The 22902-nt window shown below is 32.4% G+C and overlaps 1 protein-coding gene and 1 pseudogene across 1 annotated transcript; one reads left to right on the plus strand and one right to left on the minus strand.

Annotated features, from left to right (window-relative positions):
- Window positions 1–3309: 3309 nt before the first annotated feature.
- On the plus strand, window positions 3310–6114 carry LOC120134627 (alpha-L-fucosidase 1-like). The gene is made up of 3 exons (XM_039151073.1): window positions 3310–3970; window positions 4863–5099; window positions 5298–6114. The coding sequence occupies exons 1-3, from the start codon at window positions 3417–3419 to the stop codon at window positions 6112–6114; spliced, it is 1608 nt and encodes a 535-aa protein (XP_039007004.1). The 5' UTR covers window positions 3310–3416.
- Window positions 6115–7651: 1537 nt separating this feature from the next.
- On the minus strand, window positions 7652–9137 carry LOC120134637 (annotated as a pseudogene).
- Window positions 9138–22902: the final 13765 nt, after the last annotated feature.

A 22902-nucleotide genomic window follows, 5' to 3' on the forward strand; every position in this document is an offset into this window, starting at 1 on the left:
TTATTTCATATCATTCAGTTTTTAGAGAGAAAACGATTGAGTGGTAAAAAAATCAATCTATAAAATTTAGTGAGTAAACTAAAAAAATAAATTATAATAACTAAAATAGAGAGAAAATAAAGTTTAATGAGTAAATTTAAAATTTATTCTATTTAAAAAGGTATGGTATATTATTTTCATTTTTGACATGTTTAGATTAATATAGAAGGTAAGAATCAACTTATTTCAGTGGTTAAAGGAATCATTGATCTTCCTAGAGGTTTGAGATTAGGGTTCGAGTACCAACGACTACAGCAGGGTGATTGAGTCGTTCATTGTCAAATGGTTAAAAATATTTAAAACATATACTACTTTATAATCACATTAGTTTAACAAAAAATAGATTAATATAAAATAATATTTATTTATTTATTTATTTATTAATAAATATTTATACCTTTGATATATATAATGCTAAAATTCTATATATATATATATATATATATATATATATATATATGCGTATTTAATACTGAGTTGTAGAAAAAATAAAAGGCTTAATACCTAAATAAGTGTCCAAACTATACCTTTTGTATCAAAGAAGTGCCTACATTTTTTTGTTTATTCGGGTGCCTAACATTACAAACGTTAGCACTTTAGGTGCTCGGGCCATCAACATCGTTAGTTTTTCCCGTTAAGTGACACAAGTCACAACCTAGTAATTTTGAAATTTATTTTCTTTAAAAAATATTAAAATTATTATTATATTTATAAAAAACCCTAACTTTTCTTATATTATAAACAACCCCAAAATCCTAAATCCTAACCTTAATCCACCATCGTTGCCCTCTCCGGCCACGATCACTACCATCGACGTAGTCCTTGTCACCATCCTAGTTATATGTCGCCGTAGTTGTTGCCGATTCACCATCGGAATCATGTGGGATCACGATTTTCATACTACTGTTCGTGGGATTTAAAACGTAGATTTGTCGTCGATCGATCGTCAATCGGTCACGATTTCATAGGAGTTTTGATCGTCGGGGGTAGGGGAGGTCGGGTGGAGCTTCTTTGATAGCAAAGGACGACGATCGACATGGTTTAGGAGTTGAAATGAAGGTTTTCAAAGTTTAGGGGTTATTTCAAAATTTATGTGTTTTCTTTTTAAAAATATATAATTTTATTTTTTTAATTTTATATAAATTTTTTAAAATTATCAAGTTGTGAAACGTGTCACTTAACGGAAAAAAACTAACAACTTTGACGACTCTAACACCTAAAATGCTAATATTTGTAACGTTAGACACATGATGGACAAAAAAATGTGAACACTTATTTGGCACAAAAGGTATAACTTAGACACTTATTTATGCATTAATATAAAATAAAAAGGAGAATGAGAATGAGAATGAGAATGGCAGAATGTGTCGGTGCCTTCGGAAAAAGAAAATGGAGAATACCTTTAGAATCCCTTTCTTTTCGGGATTGTTCAATTATGGCCTTATACACTTTGTTTAATTCTATTTGACCTCTTGATTGTTTGTGAGCTTTATAATTTACTGTAATAATGGTTATAATTTAATTCAATACTTAATATTATTGAAACTTTTATTTTATTTTCTAATTCACATACATGCTAATATTATTTAAGTTAAGATGCGACGATCTTTAATTATTTAGGGGTGTAGAGTTTTGGAAGACATCTTAATGATTCGAATGGTATAAATCTCTTTTAGGCCTTGAAGAACCATATATTTAAAACCTTTCCCCATTTAATGGTCGAACACATAGATGTGGTCAACCGACTTAACTGTCATTAATTGCAGTTAAATATTTTGATATAATAACACATTTGGTATCTGTTATTTACATATTCTCTTAATTTAATCTTACTTTTAAATCTATTATGTTAGTTTGTTAACTATAAGATTTATTCGACTGATATATATGATAAAATAAGTAAAATTATGTTGTTTATCAACTATCATTTAACCACATTCTCTTATATCTTTGGTCACTCTAGACACTTATAAATTTGTTTTATATCGTTTACCAATTTCATATTTTTAAAATATTTATAAAATTCACAAAACTCTAACACTTATCTCTTTCTTTTTTAGAGGCCTAAAAACTTTGTTAGATTTAATGATTTTGAACGCGGTCAACCAAAAATTTAAATATTAATAAACATGCTTTCAATAAGAAAAATAATATATTATGAAACTAACTTCATCGGACCATTATCGACATAGATTTGAGCATTAGAAGATTAAAATTCTAACTTGATTTTCATTGACTTTGAATGAATTTTGAGTAAAACAAAATTATTGAGAAGAAAATGGGGGATAAAAGTACCATCTATGTCATGTATGTTGGTATATGATAATTGAGAGGATTTAAGATCATTTTACGAAAGAAAAAAAACCACATCATAAAGCGCATTAAAATACTAAATGTTTGACAACTAAAAAATGAATTAGGAAACTTTAGTACTATAATTTTAACTTTTTATAACTCAATGATCAAAACAAAAATAGGGTCAAAGTTTAATACTTAAGAATGTATTTTACCTTTTAAAAAAATCAATCACAAAATTAAGCATAATAAAGGGACAAAATGAGAACTTGACCTTTGAGTTTTATATTAAATTAGGACTAAATTGAGAGAATGTGTAAATAATAGGGACCAAATATTTGATTATATCAAAACATTTAACCGTTGTTAGCGGTAGTTAACTCGGGTGATCACATCTTAATTAAATCAAAACGAAAAAGACCATATCTTAATTAAATAAAAACAAAAATGATCATATCTTATGTTTTTTGAAATCAATGACCAAAAGTAACAAATTACAAACATAAGTGATCATCTATGTAGTTAACCCTAAATATAATATAAAGCTACAATTGTTTTTCTTTCGGTAAATTACTCATTTAGTTATCAAATTATTCATATAAATTTTTTTGATTATTTAATTATTTTTTAATCATTATTATTATTATATCTTGGTTTTATTTTAATTTTTTTTCATTAAAAGAATTATCGATGATGTTGATGTATCTTCATAAGATAATGTCATATTATAATTAAAAAATAAAATACTACATTAATAATTCCGATAATTTTTTTATAGTGAATGATCAAAAATAAATCAAAACATTAATAATAATTTTAAAAATAAATAGTTTGATGTTTAAAATGAAACCTAAGTTATAGTTGGATAATTTAACTTAGTTTACCCTTTTATCCTTTGCAGACACTGTCTTTATTCTCTTGTTTTCTTTTCTCCCCGTCTTTTTATTCTTTTCAATGGTTGTGATTCATCTTTTTCAACCCAGATTCCTTGTTCAACCCAGATTCAAAGCTTTTCGGTTCCAAGCTCTAACACTAAAAAATTTACCTACTTTCAGACATCCTCGCCTCTGCTGTCTTTCAAAATGAACAAAGGCAGCTCGAATGGCCCCAAAATTCACGCTTTACCAATCTTAATGATCCCGTTTTTCACCATCTTTCCCCATTCTGCCCTCAAAATTCCACCCCCGTTGCCCGTTTTACCCATCCCATCATCCCCTCAGCTCGAATGGCAACTCTCTTCGATGGCACTCTTTCTACACTTTGGACCCAACACATTCACCGACTCAGAGTGGGGAACGGGCCATGTCAACCCGTCTGTATTCAACCCGACCCGACTCAACGCTTCTCAGTGGGTGCACGTGGCCAAGGAAGCTGAATTTTCTACGCTGATCCTCACTGCAAAGCACCATGATGGCTTCTGCTTGTGGCCGAGTGAGTACACGGAGTACTCTGTGAAGGCCAGTCCTTGGAGAAACGGAGAGGGAGATGTTGTTGCTGAGTTGGCGTCGGCCGCTAAGGAAGCTAGTATTGCTTTGGGTCTTTATTTGTCTCCATGGGATAGGCATGAGTATTGCTATGGGAAGACTGTGGAATACAATGAATTCTATATGGGGCAGATGACTGAGTTGTTGACTAGGTAACTCACCGAGTCTTCTCTTGTTTGCTTATCCTAATTATTGAATTCTACTATATGGGATGACTTCAGCTTTCTCTTTGCCTTCTTTGGTTCTTCTTGTAAGGTAATTGTTCTCTCTGATTTTTTTCATTGATTTATGTTCATATGAAGTATGTTTGCATAAAAGGATGTAAATGAGACGAGAAATATAGTAATTTGCGTAAAGGGATGTAAATGAGACAAGAAAGATAGTAAGTTACTCGAGATCGTCTAGATCAATATTCGATAAATACTCAGATTAAATGTATTCGACTCGATTCAAGTTCTTAACGAGTCAAAACGAACTATTTAATATTCGACTCAAAAATATAATATATTAATTTTTTTAAAAAAAAAATTATTAATAATATTATCATTTATGTATTAATTTTTTTTAAATACAATAAGATTTTCATATATTTAAGGTTCATGTTCGAGTTTGAGTTTGAGGTTTCAATCGAGTTAAGTTTAAGATTTTTTTTAATTTCGAGCATTTTCAAGCTGATCACGAGCTTCAGATCAGGATTTCGAGCTCGAGTCGACCTTGAAAATTTTAAATTCACTAGTTTTCGAATCGAGTTGAGGTTCATTTCAGATTTTTCGAGTCGAGTCGAGCTCAGCAATACTCGTTTACACCCCTATTTGCATATGCACCATGGTTGGTTTTGTTCATTGTAAATTATCTGAGGGTGTAGGTTAATTTTCAATTTAGTTGGACCTTGCTTTTCTTTCATATTTCAAGATTTCTTGTTAATTTTTTGTCATTCTAGTAACTATGGCATTACGTGAATCCTTCATACTTCTGTTTTTCCATCTGAGGTTGTCTGAATTGAGAAGGGAGTAGTATTAAATTTCCGGTTTCGAATTTAAGCAGGTATGGAGATATCAAGGAAGTATGGTTGGATGGTGCCAAAGGGGAGGGGGAAAAGGATATGGAATATTATTTCGATAGATGGTTTAGTTTCATTCCTCAGCTCCAACCAGGGGCTGTCATCTTCTCTGAAGCTGGTCCCAACACCAGGTTTATTGGCGATGAGGCTGGTGTCGCCGGTTCTACTTGTTGGTCTATTTTCAATCGAAGCAATGCCGTAATTGGTGGAACTGATCCTCAGTAAGAATATATTCCCATTTTATAGTTCTTGCCTTTTATCCCGAAACTGCCTCGTGATTGTGTCCTTGCCAACAACAAAATTCTCCATGAAGTCGGGGCATGCTTGCTTTGGATCATCAACAAGTCAATTTCTTTTGTTCTTTTTGGAACCAGACTAGTATCTCTAGATTTATAACATTATATTTTATTTTCTAACAGATACTCCCAAGGAGGAGACCCTCGGGGTCACGACTGGGTACCTGCTGAGTGTGATGTCTCAATCAGGCCGGGTTGGTTTTGGCATGCATCTCAGGTGCCAAAGTCGGCATTTAAGCTGCTTGACATATACTACAAATCAGCTGGTCGAAATTGTCTTTTGTTGCTAAACGTGCCCCCGAATTCTTCCGGTCTTATTTCTGATGAAGATATACAGGTACTCCAAGAATCCAAGGAACTTCGGAGGTCTATATTCTCCAATAATCTGGCGGAGAAAGGTCTACTAAATGCTAGCAGTATACGAGGGGGCAATGGTAACTCTCAGTTCAGTCCGTATAATGTCCTTGAAGAAGGTATTGGCACTTATTGGGCTCCTGAGGAGGATCAATGTGATTGGGAATTATATTTAGACCTTGGAGAATCCATAACTTTCAATGTTTTACAAGTTCGAGAGCCTATTCACATGGGACAACGTACCATGAAGTTCCATCTTGAGATCCTAAGTAGAGGTAGATGGAAGAATGTGATTAATGGCACAACAGTGGGATATAAAAGGTTGCTGCAATTTCCTACAGTTCAGTCTCAGTACTTGAAGTTTGTCATCGACAAGTCTCGAGCTGATCCTCTAATTTCTTTCCTGGGGATCCATGTGGATCGATTCTCGATTCTGAGCCGTGCATCTAATACAAACTCACAAACATATGACAATGGCTGTCAAGTCCTTCAGCCACATCCATACAACCTCACATACATGTATAACTATATATTGATTTTTGGGGGTTTATTAATGTTTATATTTACTATTAGATATATAAGTTGATAGAACTTTATATATATATATTTTTATAAAATTTATGCTGAGCATACACTTATTTTATTTTAAATTTATTATGAACATGTAATGATTATTTTGTATATAATTTCAACATTTAAAATATATTTGATATATTTAAATTAAATTTTATTTTATTTTATAATATTTATATATATATTTTTTATAATATTTATGCTGAGCATACACTTATTTTATTTTAAATTTATTATGAACATGTAATGATTATTTTGTATATAATTTCAACATTTAAAATATATTTGATATATTTAAATTAAATTTTACAAATAATATAGGCTCAATAAACAACTAGTTTATTCCGTTGTAAATAATTATAGAAAATTTGTTCTTGAAAATTTGTTGGGATCAAATATTGGCAAGCATAATTTATAACCCAAGGCATATTAATTACTTAGAAATATTTAAACATTTATACTTGTAAAAGAAATACATAATTTAGGCTTTTGTTTTTATTCAAGTGAACAATTCCTTTTTTTTCTTGGCATAAATGTCAATTTTTTTTTCATTTAAGTCAGCAATTCATATTAACTACTTGGAAATATTAAAATTTATATTTTATTTATTAAAAATTATTACTGATTTGTCAAGTTTTTTTATATTTTTATTATGATTTAAATTGATTTATTTCATATATCACAATTTTAAAGAATTTAGATATCGCTTAACTTATTTTTAATTTAGAATATTATGTCTAAAATATATATTTTATCTTTTCAAAAGTATTTTTTGACAACAATGTTAAAGCATGAAAATTTTAAACTTAACTTTATAAAAAGCACTTTTTTATAAACACTTTTCAAAAGTAATTTTGAAAGTAATGGAAAATAGATTAAATGAGGGGAGTTTTTAAGGGCTAGTTTGGTAGAACTTTTGAAAATTGACGTTTAAAGTTATTGTTTAAATGTGTAGTTTAAAATTTAACTGTTTGATATCACAGTTAAAAAATTGAGTTTGAAAAGATAAAATATTTATAGTAGACAATATGTTGTAAATTAAAAATATATACTTTAAATTATATTTTTACTTATTAATACTATGATATATAAAATATATCAACTTAAACTATAATAAAATGTAAATACATAATTGAATAGATCTCATGCATTAGTAAAGGTAAAATTATAATTTGCTTTCAAATGCAAATTTAAACATTAAAAAAGCTAGAAATCATACATTTTGTGATTGGTTTGAAACCACGACAATTTTTTCCAATATTTTTTGAGTTTAGAATTAATTTTGTGGTCAAAACCAACTTTTTAGCTAAAATTACTTTTAGAAAATTACACCACACGTGGACTAAGTGGCACACTCGAATATCAGGATCCTCATTAAGGAGTAATTGCATGATAAAAGGGGGAATGTAAAAGAATTGGACCCATTTTATTACACTGAAATCGTTGGTTTCTTGGATGATTGCAGAAGCCACAAAGGGCTGTAGTATTGAAACAATGATGGACTTCGAAAATCACAATATATGTTTAGAATGTGCAAGAGCAAACTGTGGGTTCATTACTTGGGGGAGACTTTGTCTGCCGCCTTGGACGGTGTTAGTTTCCCCTGCATCCAGTTCTGCAGCATCTGTAACGAAGCTTTCAGTTGATCCATCGGAACCATGTGTCCAGCATTATGTACCTGCCATCATTTGTTTGGTTTCTCAGTTGTAAGCATTAAAAAGGCAAAAAGAAGCATGTGCAGATGCAAGCAGGCTGGTTGAACCTTGAGGAAACTTAAAGGGCCATGGCTTTTCAGTTGTCCAGTTTCAACACCATCAATTACAAATGGAACCATCGGAGCTGCCCCGAACTCTTTCTGTCCCGACCACGCCATAGCATGAACCCAGTTCGAGTTCCCTGCACCCAAGTGAGTTTAGCAGAGTGAACAATGTACATTCTTTCTTTCAAATTTTAAGGTGAAGAGCCTCACCAATCCAGTTGCATATGAGATCGTAATCTCCTGCATATACAAGCAGCCTGATACCAACCTCAAGAAGAGCAGGTATGCCAACTTCATAATTCCTCATCCAGTCCGTAACCATGGCGTAGTATACCGTAGAGCTGCACGACACGAAATCTCTATTTCCGACCCCTAAGGCATCCCGAACCGATTTCAGATTGAGGGACGTCTCTACCGCTGAGAAATCATAGCACAAATCTCCTTGGCACTTCTTTTTATTGTCATAGTACTGCACATCATCATTAATTCCACAACTCAGAATTGTGTTTTCTACTCTCGCTTTCCATCATAATAGATAACAAGGGTATATGTGCTATCTTACATTTAAATCACAAGCGATGCTCATGATCTGATTAAATATGCGGGTGCAAACATCATAAGCATCCTCACAAGCATCTCCACCTTTAGAGTCTGCAATGGCAGTTCACACCAATAAATATCAAATCACAAAAACAAGTGCATAGACGTTGATTTCAATCTTTTAGAGCTGCAAAGAATTAAGTACCACAGCTTCTGGTTGACTGCACGCATGAAGGGACAGACTTGTGTTCAAAGCGTAATCTGTGTATGCTTGATACTGGATTTCAGGGGTTTTTTTATCCCATTTCCAATGGAAAAACCCTGTTCCAAAATTCAAATGATTAATTCTCCATCAAATGGGATGGATGGAGTTTAAGGGATATGTACCATCAGGTTGACATGGATTCCCTCTTTTGCTTTGTTTTCACATCCGTTTTGTTCGGGTTCTAATTTAATATAATAATAATAATAATCATTATTATTTATTAATATTATTTATTTTCATTTCGCAGGGCCCAATCCGTAGCCCAACAACAAAGCCCCAACAAAGCAAACAACATCCAGACCCAACAGTACCCCAAACATGGCCCAATGCCACAAACCACTGCAATGGATTACTCAATATCCGAACCAGTTATAGACGACCCGACCCGATTCAACTAGAGTTTCAAAACCCTATATCATATCTTGTTACCAGCAACCGCTGACAAGAAGCTAGGCCGTCCGATCTCGTGCATGGGATGCACGCGCCGACTTTTAAGCTTCACAATTGCATGAGCATGTTGCCGTCACCACTGAAACTTCGCACAGCTGTCTTTGTCATCAAACCTACCAAACAATGAAATGTTTTTGGCTTAATAGTGAAAGAATCAACCAAACAACAACCCTATCAGTCAATCACCAAATTAAAAATATCAAAATCCCACCAAATCTGGGAGTTCACCTAGGGAAATCATCTCCCTATCAACGAGCACACTATTTTCGCCCAGAATAATCCATAAATCAAGCATGCAAGATATTTTTGAAAAAGAGTTTTTGGGAACTAAAAAAAGAGCATGGAAAAACGAGATTCAAATAGATTAAAAAATCGAAAACAATTAAAAAAAGGGAAGCCTTTAGGTCTTTGACGACATCAGTTGCGGTGGTCGGATGACAAATCTGAACAGTGAAAAGGCGTGTGGTGGTAAGGAGATCAACATAACTCGGCGGTGGCCCCATCAGATGGTAGATTCAGCGGCGACGGGAGGTAGACTTTTAGATTTTCATTGTTAGATCTAGACCTTTGGGGTTGATTTCAGGTAAAAGCAAGTTAGGTTTTGAGTTTGAGAGAGAAATGGGTTTGTTTTGGGCTATTTGTCTCGACCCCCGACCATCGGAGGTGGTTATTGTTATCGTCGGTGAGTGGTGGTTGTTCAGTTTGGCGAGAGAGTTCTAAACTCTCTCATTTTCCTTTTTTTTAAAACAATTGAAACAAAATGCTATGGGGTTCCATAACCCCATAAAGATGAATTTATATCATCTTTGAAGCGACACCATTTTGGCCAAAGGGAACCCTCACATTCAATATGGGGAAAATCACATGTTTGGTCCCCGTGTTTTGTAATCTCGCTGTTTAGCCATCAGATGAACTTTGTGATGTTCTGTTTCGGGCACTCATTCTTTCGCATTTATATTTAAGTCACTGGACACATGTGTTATGTCATTTTCGTTGATGTTTGAATTTGACCCTAAAGTTTATGAATGTATTATTTTGGTCCCTCTTTAGTATATATGGCTTTAGGTAGAATTGTATTTTACCCTTCCCTGTTTCTAATTTAATTTATTTTAGTTTGTAATCTTATTTATGGGTTATTTTCATTTTCAGCACCTATATTGTTTAATATATTCGATCGTGGCTCTGGTTTGTTTGTAATTATTGTTTGATCTTTCAAGTTTCTATTAGTCATATTCTGGTTGTTTAAATTACCAAATATACTTATTTTTGTTGATTGTATTTTGGTTTGTAATGTTCACTTGTTTTTATTCTAGTATTTTATGTATGAATATATTTTACACATTATATATTTATATGTATTATATTAAGTAAATCTTATTAGCTCTATTTATTGTAGATACTTTATTCTAAAATTGCATTTATTTTCATCATATCTTTTATATTTTACTCTAATTTTTCGAGAATACTTATTTGTAGAATGGACGTGGAAAACATTGCTTGGTCAAATTAGTGCGATCCGATACGACGCTTAAACGAAATGTGAATTCGAAATAAATCAAATTTATTTTTAAAAGTGATAATTAATTCATTTTTATTCTAACTCAAATTATGCAATGTTTTTTTATATAGTAATTTATTTTATGCAAAATGTAGATATTCAATTATATTAGATTTATGTTTTTTTAATAAATCGAAGAGGGAATATTCTTTTTAGGCAAGAAATAGAAGAGATAGCGTTTCCGTCGGAGGATGAGAAAATATCAAATTTTCTTTTCAAATTAAAGGATTTTCCCTAATAAATAATTTGAAGCAAATTAATTAAACTTTAATAAATGAATCATTTTCTAACTTTATATTCGATTTATAATTTCCACTACCGCGAAAATGTATAAACGACTAAGTACCAATTTTGGGAACTGTGGGGTGTTAATCCTTCCCCACGCGTAACCGACTCCCGGACCCGTTAAATCGAATTTTTGGTAAACACATACCAATTTTTGTCTTAAAAATGATTTTTTCTTAAAATTGTTCTAAATGACGTTTTTAGGTATTCAACCTACCTAGCCCAAAGGTCAATGACGAATTCAATTCAAAATGTTCAAATTAATTCAAAATCGCCAATTTTTCAAATTAAGTCATAGTTATTATTTTTAAACTTAATTGTTTTTTTTTTTCAAAAAATGGTTATGACAGTTTGGCGACTCCACTGGAGACTTTTAGAGAGTCAGGCTGTAAGTCGCTTACACATTGTCGTTGTGGTAGAAATTATGGGTTTGAGTCTATAGTTAACTTATGATCCATTTATTGAAGTTTTTATTTTCTTTATTTTTCATACTAACGATTTAATTTTTGTCTTCAGCTCTGTCAAAGCTTCTATTGGGAGTTTTTACTTTTCTGTTTTTGAGTCAAAGGTTTGTATGTTCCTCCTCACACACATCACGCGCATTTGAATGACATAAGCTCTAGACCCAAGCTTCGTTTCAAGTTAGTAGGGGTGAGTGCTTTTCTCTCGTAAGAATTTATTCTTCGTATTAGTTTTAGTAAAAAAAACCCTGGGATACATATGTCTTATACCTTCATAGGAATTTATTCCTCGTATAGGTATAAGGAATTGAATCCCCTCGAATTGAACTCGATCTGTTTATGCCAATAATGGGTTAGGATTGAGGGTTTGGTAGCCCGAGGGGGCACCAACATTAAGGATAATTCAAGTACCCTTTCCTCATAGAGCCAAAACCATGCATATAGTAACTGTAGAACGGTCACCCTAGGTATAGCCATACCAAACCTTTGTCTGTCAATAGGTACCAAAATAAGTTCACACGAAGGAGGAACGGCTCTAAACCTTACCTTTTACTTTAAATTCATAAGATAGATTTTTGAATGAAAAATGTGAATTAGATACCATGCGACTAGGATTATTTTCTTGAAGTAAATGATTTTGGGTAGATTTGTATTTAATAAAAGCATGTTTGGGTAGATATCATGATTGGGTAGGTGTTATATTTATCTTTAAATATCATCTTTTAACTCTATCTTGCCTGTACTAACTCATTTCTTTTCTATTTTTTGTCATTTTAACATTTTTTTTGCATTGCATTTCATCAACATGACATAATGCAAAAGTGTTGATCCGTAACGGAATATTTAAGTGAAAAGTTTCATAATTAGAGATAAAAGTTTTTAATCAACTAGTCGTATACGCAGACATGCATCGAGGGCTAAAAGAAATTTAGAGAGTACAAGAACGAAACTTGCTTGAGGATCATGCAATATTTGAGACTGGAAAGATGATACATTGATCCGAGAAGTAATCAAGTGGTAGAATCTTATCTATGATCGTTCCATCGCTAACCACTAAGGAGTGACACACTAACTTCAGCACCGTCGGGGTATTAACCAAGTTAGGTTACAGAGTATTTGAGGGGCATAATTTTCATTGACGAAGATCCGAGATTAAGCATTGACCCATTTCAGACTGAGCGTCTAAGAGAAATCATGTCTGTAAAATAGACTATCTTGTAATGTGAAGACTTTTATCTCTGATGAAAATTATTCTATGATATTTATCGTTGGGGTTAACATTTTTTCATCCGCATTTGCATCTTTGCATTTTGCACCTACATTCTATTTATTTACAAATTTTCGCATACATCATTCATAAAAACATGGAATTAATACATGGAGGATTCAATAAAGTGGTCCTAATCACATGTCATCACATTGAGAATAGAAGCAAGATTCGAACAATTAAAGGAAGAAGATGAAATCAGTATGGTGGGAGCCTATTTAGTCGGTTGTAGGGCTGAGCCTTATAGGATGATTCGAGAAAAGAGTCAATTTGATCCAATTCCAATGACCTATGAGGAATTACTTCTAAAGCAGATTGAGAAGAATCTTATGACTTTGGTTCAGTCCACGCCGAAAGAGTCCCCATATCTCGAGGGCTACGATATTGATGCTATATGCAACTATCATATAGGAAGTTCAGGGCACACCACAGAAAATTATGAGGTATTGAATCGCAATGTCCAAAATCTTATTGTTTTAAGGGCATGGACGTTCGATGAATGATGGGACATTCTGATCAGGAGTGGGCAATGGCATCCATTAGGAATTTTTGTTGTGTCCATATCAAAAGCATTTTATTTTGTTTGAACTTGTTTTTCTCTCTTTCTTCTTACGTTTAAATGTGTATAAATCATTTGACATTCGATCATTTTAAATAAAATGCTACCTTATAAGGTTATGAACAATTGAACGGATTTTAATCTTGTAGTTCTTTCAATATCATTTGACTTAAAAGCTATCTTGAGAATTAAAATTATGTCCTCTGGGCAAGTGACAAGATTAAACACTCGTAAAACAAGAACCCATAATCTTACTCCCGAAGATACACCAGAATACATACCCTTCTCTTGCAGGGACCAAGATAGCCTTCCCATCGTATGAATATATAATTAAGGGTTTGGCATTCAGGTGTGTAGGGGTGTAGACAAAATGGGGCATCTTGCACATGAGATTATAAAGCTGATTGGTTTCTACTTTCATTAATGATGTTCAATGATGATCATGATCTTTACAGATGGAATGGTAGATTAGGTAAATATAGTTTAGGCCAGTTGCTTGGAAATTGAACTCTAACAATGAGGTTTTATGACTTTTAACAACACCTGGACTATAACAAGTTTTTCTTGACAATCTTAGGAAATTGAATCCGTATAATAGAATATAATTATATATGTATACAATAAAGCTGAGCTATTCCTCTAAAGCAATTGGTTATAGGGGAAACTCAAAAGCCCTGACTTTATGAATATATTACATTCAAACCATGACGTTGATCGAGTACTTAGAAATTCAGTGTTTGCTCCATTGTGATTGTCAAGTCAAAGACTTTGTGACAACATGAATCCTTCAGTTAGCCAAATAAAGGCAATTATATATATGTGTGTACAATAAAGTTGAATTCAGCTAGCCACATAATGGTAAATTAAATTGAATTTACTAAATAAGGAGTTTCGGTGAAGATGAACTAAGTGAGTTGAGGAACACGTGTTATAGTCAATTTCACACTAGCACTAAGGAATTTCATTTTTAGATCGATATTTCTGCACTGCCTTTGCTATAGGAGTCTACGAAGCTTGAACAAATGGAATGTTTCAGAGAATTGAAATAGAAGTGTTCTAAAAGGTGTAGCAATTAATTATGCTAGTTGCGACATTTTTTTGCACCCAGTTAATATACCAAGCCGAGAAAATGGGGCGTGTCACAAGGTTCATATGGGTATTTATACAAATGATGATATTTAAATAGTTAAAACCTTAGAAAATAGGAAGTCAACCTGAAATTTACACATCAGTCTTGAACCTTGTCAGAGAAATATAACTGTGAAAATTTAAAGAACAATTGATTCTTTTGATATTTTGTGAACTCATTTTTATGATTTGCTTCAATTGTGAGCTTGAATTAAGGGGCAATATTTTTTTCAAATTTTTTGATTAAATATTTTTCAAAATTCTTTTAATTGATATTTTTCAAAATTTTAAACTCAACTTTATGTTGGGATTTAGATGAAACTCAAATTGACAACCGAAAAATGTACAAAAGGGGTGAATTGGCAAATATTGTTTAGGGAGTAAGAAGAAATAAAATATAGACAATTTATGGGGTTGCACTATTGGACATTTATGGGGTATAGTCATTGGATGTGTTGGGGTACTGATGAGGGAGGTGGTGCAGCTGAAGAGCTAGGTAGAGACCTAGTGATATTCCTAAGTACGGAGGTGAGGTCCCTAAAGAAGGTTGCCTCCTCAACCCTGCATATACTGGAATCTCCTGTTGAGAGGTATCCAGGATGAACTCGTTATTGGTATCTAATGCTAACGAGGCATGACTCTCATCTCTCTCATCCTAACTATACATTGGGTCGTCAGGGGAAACTCAAAAGCCCTGACTTTATGAATAGATTACATTCAAACCATGACGTTGATCGAGTACTTAGAAATTCAGTGTTTGCTCCATTGTGATTGTCAAGTTAAAGACTTTGTGACAACATGAATCCTTCAGTTAGCCAAATAAAGGCAATTATATATATGTGTGTACAATAAAGTTGAATTCAGCTAGCCACACAATGGTAAATTAAATTGAATTTACTAAATAAGGAGTTTTGGTGAAGATGGACTAAGGGAGTTGAGGAACACCTGTTATAGTCAATTCACACTAGCACTAAGGAATTTCATTTTTAGATCGATATTTCTGCACTGCCTTTGCTAGAGGAGTCTACGAAGCTTGAACAAATGGAATGTTTCAGAGAACTGAAATAGAAGTGTTCTAAAAGGTGTAGCAATTGATTATGCTAGTTGCGACATTATTTTTTACCCAGTTAATATACCAAGCCGAGAAAATGGGGCGTGTCACAAGGTTCACATGGGTATTTATACAAATGATGATATCTCAATAGTTAAAACCTTAGAAAATAGGAAGTCAACCTGAAAATTACACATCAGTCTTGAACCTTGTCAGAGAAATATAACTGTGAAAATTTAAAGAATAATTGATTCTTTTGATATTTTGTGAACTCATGTTTACGATTTGCTTCAATTGTGAGCTTGAATTAAGGGGCAATATTTTTTTTCAAATTTTTTGATTAAATATTTTTCAAAATTCTTTTAAATGATATTTTTCAAAATTTTAAACTCAACTTTATGTTGGGATTTAGATGAAACTCAAATTGACAACCGAAAAATGTACAAAAGGGGTGAATTGGCAAATATTGTTTAGGGAGTAAGGAGAAATAAAATATAGACAATTTATGGGGTTGCTCTATTGGACATTTATGGGGTATAATCATTGGATGTGTTGGGGGTACTGATGAGGGAGGTGGTGCAGCTGAAGAGCTAGGTAGAGACCTAGTGATATTCCTAAGTACGGAGGTGAGGTCCCTAAAGAAGGTTGCCTCCTCAACCCTGCATATACTAGAATCTCCTGCTGAGAGGTATTCAGGATGAACTCGTTATTGGTATCTAATGCGAACGAGGCATGACTCTCATCTCTCTCATCCTAACTATACATTGGGTCGTCCGCCATGGGCTCTTTCTGAAATTAGAAAGAAAATGGGGTTATTATCATCATTCCAATTTTTATAATACTCTTGACTCCCTATAGGCATGTATATATAAAGGCACTGACTGAATCTAACCCATGGGTCCTAGGAATGACTAAACTTGGACACTCTAATACCACTAAATCTAATACCTTAATCCATTCTGAATCGAAGATCCATAAATTCCAATGTTACACAAGACTATTAAAATGGTGACCCAAAATTTTCTTTGAAAATAATTTTATAAAATAACTGATAATAGTTAAAATAAAACATGATAATAATCTAAGTTTACAAAATATGAGGAGCTCCAAAAATATATCCAAAATAATACAAATATTGAATAAAAATCAAAGTCACGATTGAATACACATAATGGTCCATAAATAGTGCATGCCCTCTAAGAATGACTCAAAATGTACTCTGAAAGTCTATGCTCATCTGATTTACTGCACTAGAATATTTAGTGATGATATCTCCCCATGAACTGTCCCCTAAGAACCTACAAACAAAAACACATTATGAACATTGAACTTATGAGCTCAGTGCCTCACTAATAAATTTTCTATACTACATGCATTCATTAAATGAACTGGATAGTGGAAAAAGTTTAAAACATGTAACTATTGAACTACTAAGTTGGAGCTGGCATCATGGTGTAGTTAAGGGTTTTGCATATCAGAGCTCACACACCCCTATAGCCTACTGGTATATCCTCGGGTACACCAGGGTGAGATATGAAATATGCATCGAAAATGTACACCCGCCAACTTACTCCGTCGAGTCTTGGAGCATCTACACCAGTCGGTTAATGAAATGCCTTGACACTGACTTGGATATCCACTGAATGCCATATTTTGCTAAAGAATAACTCAATCCCGAGCGTCAAACAATGTTAGTTTTGTGTAAACTTAATTGTTATTGTTTCTATTGTTATGATATTAATTATTGTTTTAAATTGAAGTCTTATTTGTTGTTATTCCAATGTATTTGGGGTACCTCAGGTCTGATATATGATTCTTTGAATTATTTATCCAAAACTACCTGACAGTACCAATACTGACCCTACAATATCGATACTAAACTTCTGGTATCGATATCCTCCCATTGGTATCGATACCCACTGACTGACATAGGCTGATTAGGTAAGGTAGTATCAATAATCCTGGCTGAGTATCGATACTCTGGTAATGGGGTATCGATATTGGTATGAGTATCATTACCAATTTTAGGTTCTATGTTTCTGGAAAAATATCCACATTATCGATATTTCCCTTGGAGTATTGATACCCCTACCTTGGTAGTATCGATACCAAAATTATACACTGGATTATTGGTTTCAATACTAACATGATCAATCTAAAAACCGTGGCCCTAGTATCGATACTCCTGTGATGAGTATCAATACTCCCCTTTTAGATTTCCCTCATTTTTGCCTAAATGAATAATAATATCGATATTGTTTTTATAGTATCTATAACACTGCTATACGGTGCCTTGTCTTAGGATGAAAAAAATCTATCTTTCTACCCCAAAAGCCCTAGTGAGGTCCCCAACTGATATTTAAGTGTTTCATCTGATGTTATGGGTCATAAAGTCTATAAACATGTTGGAAACACCAAAACAATGCAATCCACCATTAGATGCTACAAGCTTAAACAACCTACCATCTCACCTAATTGAGCTACATGTGGTATAGTTGAGTTAGAAGTGAGTTACCTTGCTATCTATGATGCTGAAAATGTCCAAAACTCAACCCAAGGTGAGCTTCTCCTTCCTGTTTGCTTTGGAGCTTTCCCCAACCTCTCTCACTAAGCCAAAATCAAGGAAACAAGTCACTGCCATTTTTAGGAATGTTAGAAGTAAATTAAAATGTTCCTAAAGGTCCAAAACCATTTAAAACAGGTTGGTTTTACTTAGGTCTCTGAAACCTCTACTAAACCCATTTTTGGTTTTCTTCACCAAATCTCATAAATTGGAGCTTGAAATGGAGCTAAATGTGAGAGGATGTTGATTCTTACCTGAAATCCTCCTTGCAACACCTAGAAGTCTATAAAGTTTATATGTTTTTGCCTTGCTTAAGGAAGAAGATGAAGAAAAGAGAAGAGAAGAAGACAAGAGTTGGTATGAGAAAGAGGGGCTTGGGGTTCAGACGTGATATCATCTAATTTTAACGGTTTTTAGCTTTTAATTTGAACAATGGTCTAATTACTCTCTTGGTCCTCTTGATTTTGGTTACAAACTAAAAATGTCCTTTTTATCCATCATTGAGTTCAATCCAAGCCCAAATTTCACTTATTCTTGGTTCAAAGGTTCCTACAAGCTATGGGTTTTATTCAAAGCCTAATTCGAACTAACTCGGAACTCCTAACCAAAATACGGGACGTTATATTTTTAACAGGAACTAAACTAATATTGTTATCAGTAATGATTAAATATTCGTTGTTTGTAAAAGATATCATCTTCAACAGTCTTAGTGCATACAAAAAAGTACAACTTATCATCTACCAAAAAAATGATAGAAGAAATTTTCAAAAAAAATATAAACATAAATATAAATATTTATTCAAATGATATAATTCAAGCAGTGGAATTCTTTATCTTTATGAGAATGTAATTACATTGGTACATGGGAAACCATAATAAGACTAAGTTGCTTTATTGAAGAGTATAAGAATTCAAAAGCACTGTATAAAGGCTAACATTTGTAACGTTAGACACATGATGGGCAAAAATATATAGGCACTTATTTGGCACAAAAGACATAGTTTGGGCATTTATTTGGGCATTAAGCCAAAATAAAAAGGATAATGAGAATAGCAGAATGTGTCAGCGCCTTCGGAAAAAGAAAATGGAGAATACCTTTAGAATCCCTTTCTTTTTGGGATTGTTCAATTATGGCCTTATACACTTTGTTTAATTCTATTTGACCTCTGATTGTTTATGAGCTTTATAATTTACTGTAATAATGGTTATAATTTAATTCAATACTTAATATTATTGAAACTTTTATTTTATTTTCTAATTCACATACATGCTAATATTGTTTAAGATGAGATGATCTTTAATTATTTAGGATTGCAGATTTTTGGAAGAGATCTTAATGAATTGAATGGTACAAATCTTTTTTAGGCCTTGAAGAACCATATATTTAAAACCTATCCCAATTTAATGGTCGAGCACAGAGATGTGATGAAGGAAAGCTCGATTTCGTAATATCTAAATATTCTCTAGCAAACTCTATTTGAATAGAAAAGAGGAGAGTAAGAAAAGCAATGGTTTGATAAATTATGATCGAAAATGAACGTCGACATAATATAGTATGGGGTTAACTACACATATGATCACATGTATTTGTGTTTTCTCCACTTTTAGTTATTGATATCAAAAAACATAAGATATGCTCACTTTCGTTTTTATTTAATTAAGATGTGGTCAACCGACTTAACTGTCATTTATTGCAGTTAAATATTTTGATATAATCACACATTTGGTCTCTGTTATTTACATATTCTCTTAATTTAGTCTTACTTTAAATATATTATGTTAGTTTGTTAACTATAAGATTTATTCTACCGATGTATATGATAAAACAAGTTTAAGTATGTTGTTTATCAACTATCATTTTATCACATTCTCTTATATATTTGGTCACTCTAGACACTTATAAATTTGTTTTATATCGTTTATTAATTTAATTTTGTTAAAATATTTATAAAATTCACAAAATTTTAACACTTATTGTTAAATTTAAGAAGAAGCTCAATGATCAACCGAATGATTTTGCCAAAAAGTGTTGAATTGGTTTTTGAGATTATAGAGTAAGGATATTAAAAAGATAGACAATTGGCACAAGGATTTATAGTGGTTCGACTTCTCAACCAACTATACACCCACTATCTTAGCTCCTCACTAAGGATTTTCTAACAAATTCACTAATTTTTTTTTCTTTTTACATGATCAAGAGATAACCTTTACACTCCCTAGCTTTTCACAAGCTTAGCTATAACCAATCCCCTTTTACACAAGGAATAAAATGTAAACAAGAAAACCTCTCTAATGTAGGGTGTTTACAAGAAAATTAAGCTCACTAAAAACAAATAAAAGATTTGTAATAAAGCTCAAAACACAAATATTTACAAGAGAAAGAAAAATAAAGATTGAAAAACTCTTCTCTTGTGTTTGATTGCTTAGATAGGTGTTCTAACCATTCTTTAAGTGTCCTCAACTTGTTTTTATAGGTTGGAATGTGTTTGTGGCCATTTCTAGCCATTGAGGATGATTTGGAGCTATTGGCGAATATTTTTCTGCAAAATAAACTGCCCAGGACAGGGAGTATCAACACTCCTTTAATTAGTATTGGTACTACCTATATAATATTTAAATAAACTAACTGTTACTAGCCGTTGGGCCTAACTAGTATCGATATTATGCTCATGGTATTGATAACACTATTTAAAGTAGTATCGGTACCCACTTGAGTATCTGTATTTATTTTGCATTCTGGAAATTAAGCAATTTGAAAAACAACTGGTATTATCGATACTACCTAGAGAGTATCAATGTTTCTCTTACCTTTGGTACCGGTACCACATGAACAATATTGGTATTGTTCATGTAGTATCAATATTGTAAGAACAATATCGGTACTATGTACTCAGAAAAATTGTTTTGTGCTCAAATTCTAGTTTAATGGACTTTGAATTATTTTTGAAAACTTTGAACAAATTCAATTCAAGTCCGAAAACATTTTTCCTTAATTTGTTATATCAAAATATTATAAAACATGGTTCAACAATCTTCCCCTTTTTGATATAACAAAACATTTGAAAAATTGTTTTTGGCAAAACTCTCCCTTACTAAAACATTTCATGAACAAGAAAAATATTTGGAAAATATTAAAGTTCCCCCTTTTTTTATTGAGAAATTGAATTTTTCAAACCTATACTTCTCCCCCTTTTTGTTATATAAAAAATAATTCAACTTTAAAGTTCAAAAATAAAAATAGATAGTACGTGGTAAATTTGACCTTAAAATCATTTGAAAAATCAAAGCTCCATTCAAACAAAAAAATTGACTTTAAAAGCATGACACTTAAAAAAATTGAATTTCAACAAAGATGAACAAACATGTTAGTACCGCATGAAATTCAATATATTCAAATCTAATGTACTTTATGCAATACCAATTTTTGTATTTAAGTGCATGTGCATAAAGCTATACAAAAATGTTATGCATTTGAACAATTGATATCAATTGTTAGAGAAATATCATTTGCAATAAATCACATGCATAAACATTTAAATTAAGGTCAAAATTAAAATTTGTAAAAACAAAGCATTAAAATCAATTTTGATCAAAATTCATTATGAAGAACTAAAAATTATGAAAAATCATTAAAACTTTAAAATGTCCATCATAATAGACTTTTCAACATACATGAGATGAAAAACAATGCATGCTCATTTAAGATCAAAAACTTATGCATGCTTAAAATTCAATAGACAACCAATTTACAAAATTAAAAAAAAAAATTAAGGTTAGATGTTACCCATTCCATATCAAGTGTGGCTAAAGCATTTGAATATCTTTACTTTCATCACCATTGCTCCCACACACATACAAGAGACATTTATGTGGATTTTGGTATCCAAATTGCGTTGGATCATTTAATGTTAGTTTTCATGCCCCTTGTTCCCTTTGGAACCCATACTTGTCTAATTTTATATCGGTTTCCTTTCTTTAAAGGACAAGTATGTTCCTTGTGACCATGATAATGACAATGTGAGCATTTTGTAATTATTAAGCTAGATTAATTATTTAAATTGATTTCTTTTTCTTTTGTTAAGCATTTAAGATTAACTTTTAAATCAAAGCATTCTTTTTCAAAATTTTCAATTTTTACTTTTGAATGCTATAAATCCTTTTTCAAAGATTTTCAAAATCCATTTTTTCTTTCAAAAGAAATCGTTTTTAACTTTAAATTTTGAAATAATTTTCTTATATTTGGAGTTTATGGTCTCAAACACCAAAAATAATTCATCGTGTGCATCTTGTAACTCATTAAAACAATATGAATTAGATTCACTAGAGTTAGAAGATACATCGGGCTCTTCAAGAGCCATTGAGCACACCACCTTTTTTAATTCTTCTTTCTTGCTTCCATGGATCTCTTCGAGCTTATTCCAAAGCTCATTGGAATTTGAACAAGAAGAAATTCCATATACTTCGAAACCAAATGCACAAATCAACATGTGCATGACCTTAGCATTTTGTTGAGTTTTCTTCAGTTTTTGGCACTCCACTCCTTCTTCTTCTTCTTTGGAGAATAGTAACTGTTCTCGATCATCTCCCATGCATAAAGATCATTGGATTGAATGAATATATTGATTAATTTCTTCCATTGATGGTAGTTGGATCCATTGAAGTATGAAGGCTTGTTGATCGGTTGGGAGTCTTTCATGTGGGAATAGTCATAGGTGGAAGCCATTTTATCGGTTGCGTCGGGAATCAGTAGAGCTTCTTCAAGGATTGTCTCAAGGTTTTTAGACCTTCTAATAAGTCAAGCTCTGATACCAATTGTTGAATTTAAGATGAAGCTCAATGACAAACCGAATGATTTGCCAAAAGGGGTTAAATCAGTTTTTGAGATTAGGGAGTAAAGATATTAAAAAATAGACAA

The sequence above is a fragment of the Hibiscus syriacus genome, unplaced genomic scaffold, assembly GCF_006381635.1.
Source record: "Hibiscus syriacus cultivar Baekdansim isolate YM2019G1 unplaced genomic scaffold, ASM638163v2 tig00001818_pilon, whole genome shotgun sequence".
In the NCBI taxonomy this organism is placed as follows: Eukaryota; Viridiplantae; Streptophyta; class Magnoliopsida; order Malvales; family Malvaceae; genus Hibiscus; species Hibiscus syriacus.

Bases quoted from the DNA above. Each gene is read 5' to 3' on its own strand.
- LOC120134627 (XM_039151073.1), top strand. From the start codon at position 3,417: ATGAACAAAGGCAGCTCGAATGGCCCCAAAATTCACGCTTTACCAATC. The intron at 3,971-4,862 runs GTAACTCACCGA...GAATTTAAGCAG, and splicing joins ATGACTGAGTTGTTGACTAG to GTATGGAGATATCAAGGAAG. The intron at 5,100-5,297 runs GTAAGAATATAT...ATTTTCTAACAG, and splicing joins ATTGGTGGAACTGATCCTCA to ATACTCCCAAGGAGGAGACC.